Source organism: Oxyura jamaicensis, unplaced genomic scaffold (genome assembly GCF_011077185.1).
Source record: "Oxyura jamaicensis isolate SHBP4307 breed ruddy duck unplaced genomic scaffold, BPBGC_Ojam_1.0 oxyUn_random_OJ71001, whole genome shotgun sequence".
Classification (NCBI taxonomy): Eukaryota; Metazoa; Chordata; class Aves; order Anseriformes; family Anatidae; genus Oxyura; species Oxyura jamaicensis.
Genome location: NW_023310305.1, coordinates 1 through 2,481, shown reverse-complemented (window position 1 = coordinate 2,481; position 2,481 = coordinate 1). Strand labels below are relative to the sequence as shown.

Sequence of the window (2,481 nt, the reverse complement as noted above, 5' to 3'; positions counted from 1 at the left end):
GGGTTTTGGGGTAGAAAAGGGGGATTTCGGGGGTTCAGAGGGGGGTGGGGGAGGCAGAAAGGGGGATTTGGGGGAGGAACAGGAGGTTTGGGGTGCCAAAAGGGGGGGGTTTAGGGGCCAAAAGAGGGCTTTTGGGAGTGGAAAGAGGGGTTTGGGGGGGGCAGAGGGAGCTAATGATGGGGGTAATGGGGGGGAAAGAGGATTTGGGGCACCCAAAGGGGAGTTTTAGGAGCAGAAAGGGGGCTATGGGGGCCCAAAGCAGGGTTTGGGGAGCCCAAAGGGGGATTTGGGGGCAACAAGAGAGGGATCTTGGGGCCAAAAGGGAGATTTAGTGGATCCAAATGAGGTATTAGGGGCGAAAAGGGGGATTCGAGGGGCCAAGAAGGGAGGTTAGAGCACCCAAAGGGGGATCTGGGGGGCTGAAAGGGGGATTTGGAGCACCCAAAGGGAGGATTTGGGGGGCAATTTGCTTCAGGCTGAGGGTGGCAATCATCTATCAGCCTGACATGTGCCCTTCTGGAGGGCTAAAGCCCCCCAAATCCTGCACATCCAGGGCCAGCAAACCCCAAAAAGGGCAACCGTGGGATGGAAAAAGCACCAAGGCGCTGTAGGATTTCCCCTTTTCCACCCCAAAGTGGCACCGAGTGCTCACCTCTGCTGCGTCAGGACGTGGCGCAGGATCCGCGTGAAGCGGTCTGAGGTCCCCGATGAGCTGCGGGGTTAATTAGGATTCCAGCCTCTTAATTAGGGGCCAGCCCTAACTAACGGGATCACAGGGAGCATTCGGGGCCAGATCCTTCTCACCTGATCTCCTCGGCACCCATGTGGAAGAGGAGGTCGGTGGAGGTGAGGCCAAAGACAGTGCCATCGATGTCCAGGGTGCAGGGGTCCGAGACGAAGAGCACACGCTGCGGGGAGAGGGGGGCAAACAGACCCCAAACGCCCCTAAATGGCCCCAAATCCTGCCCCAAACAGGCTCAGGGGCACGAAAAATCCCAAGTCTGCCCTAAAATGCGCTCAGTTTTCCTTAAATCCAGGCCCCAAACCTGCCCCAAAAGGCCCTAAATCCACCCCAACACACCACAAAATGCCCCAAAGCCACCCCAAAACAACACTAAAACGCCCCAAACCTGCCCCAATCACACAGAGCTCCTCTCAGCCACCCCAACCCCCCCCCCCCAAATTGGAAAAGGAAGCAGAAAAAAGCCCCAAAATAAGAGGGGTGGTATTTTGAGGTGAAATGGGGCATTATTGGGTCCGTTACCGCTCTGTCCTCCTTGGGCAGCTCAGGGCAGGGGAAGGGCGGCTGTGGGTAAACGCAGTCGTGGTGCACGTCCCGGGGTGAGGGCACCAGCACCAGGTGTGGGGCAGCGCTGCCAACGGGGCGAAAAAACAGGATTTAGAGTCAGGGAGAAAAAAAAATGGGGTTTAGAGAATGGGGAAATAAAAACAGGGGGTTAGGAAATGGGGAGAAAAAGGGATATTTAGAGGACAGGAAGAAAAAAGGGGGGAAGAGAGGGGATTTATGGGACAGGGAGGAAATAATTGTGGTTTAGGGGACAGGGAAAAAGGGAGATTTTTTGGAATTTTGGGGCCTAGAAAAAGGCATTTTGGGGTCCAGAAAAATGGATTTGGGGGCAGGGGAGGTCACAGCCCCTACCTTCGGGTCCCTTCTAGGATCATCTTGAGGCAGAGCTTGAAGACGTCAGCAAAGGAGGCTGGGAGCTGGCAGTTCTGGGACAAAATGAGGGGGTTTGGGACAAAACGAGGGGTTTGGGGGGATTCCTCACTTCCTTCCGCTTTTAGGGCACCCCCCAGCCTCCCCTAAAGGAGATGAACTGGCCAAAATGATAAAAATGCCGGGTTTTGACTCATTCTGGGAGCTCGTGACCCCAGTCTGCCCCAAACCCACGGGGATAGGGAGGATTTGGGGTGAAAGCTGCTGTTTTTGTAGGGTCGAGGCCACGGCGGGGGGGCCAAAAGCCACAAATTCGCACCCCCCAGGACTCACCTCCACCTGCTCGTGCTTGGCATCAACAAATGGCCCGAACTGCAAAGAAATGAGGACAAATCAGAGGAAAATGGGAGCAGGCTGGCCCTAGAACTGCCCAAAAAAAGGTATTTTGATGATTTTCAGTCATTAAGATTTTATCCCCCTGAAGCCATCGGGGCAAACCTTGCTGTGGATTTAACTCCTGGGGGACTCCGAAAGCGCCATTAGCTCTTAAAAAATGTGATTTTTTGGTTGCTTTAGGAAGAAAAAGGGGCTTTTTTCCCCCCCACCACCAGAAGAGGCTCTCCCCTTAGCAACCCCACAAGATTTCCATTGTTTTAAATGGGTTTGGTGTCAATTTTAAGGTGTTTCCCTGCCATAAGTGCGAAATTTCGGCTCAAAACGGAGACGGGGAGGTCTGCAGGAACTCTGGGAGGGGTCCTAAGGGAATTTTGGGGGGTTTTGATGAAAATTTAGGGGGGTTGGGG

At 54.3% G+C, this 2,481-nt stretch overlaps 1 protein-coding gene across 1 annotated transcript in view; it reads right to left on the bottom strand.

Annotated features, from left to right (window-relative positions):
- Positions 1-2,134, bottom strand: part of LOC118159561 (DNA polymerase alpha subunit B-like) — a gene marked incomplete at its 3' end in the record, with an annotated part of 2,452 nt that extends 318 nt beyond the window's left edge. Inside the window, exons 1-5 of the mRNA XM_035314144.1 lie at positions 2,012-2,134; positions 1,661-1,734; positions 1,265-1,373; positions 805-908; positions 653-712 (exon numbers count right to left, since the gene is read on the bottom strand). Of these exons, the coding sequence (XP_035170035.1) occupies positions 653-712; positions 805-908; positions 1,265-1,373; positions 1,661-1,683 (296 nt within the window). The remainder of the gene's footprint in view (positions 1-652; positions 713-804; positions 909-1,264; positions 1,374-1,660; positions 1,735-2,011) is intronic.
- Positions 2,135-2,481: the final 347 nt, after the last annotated feature.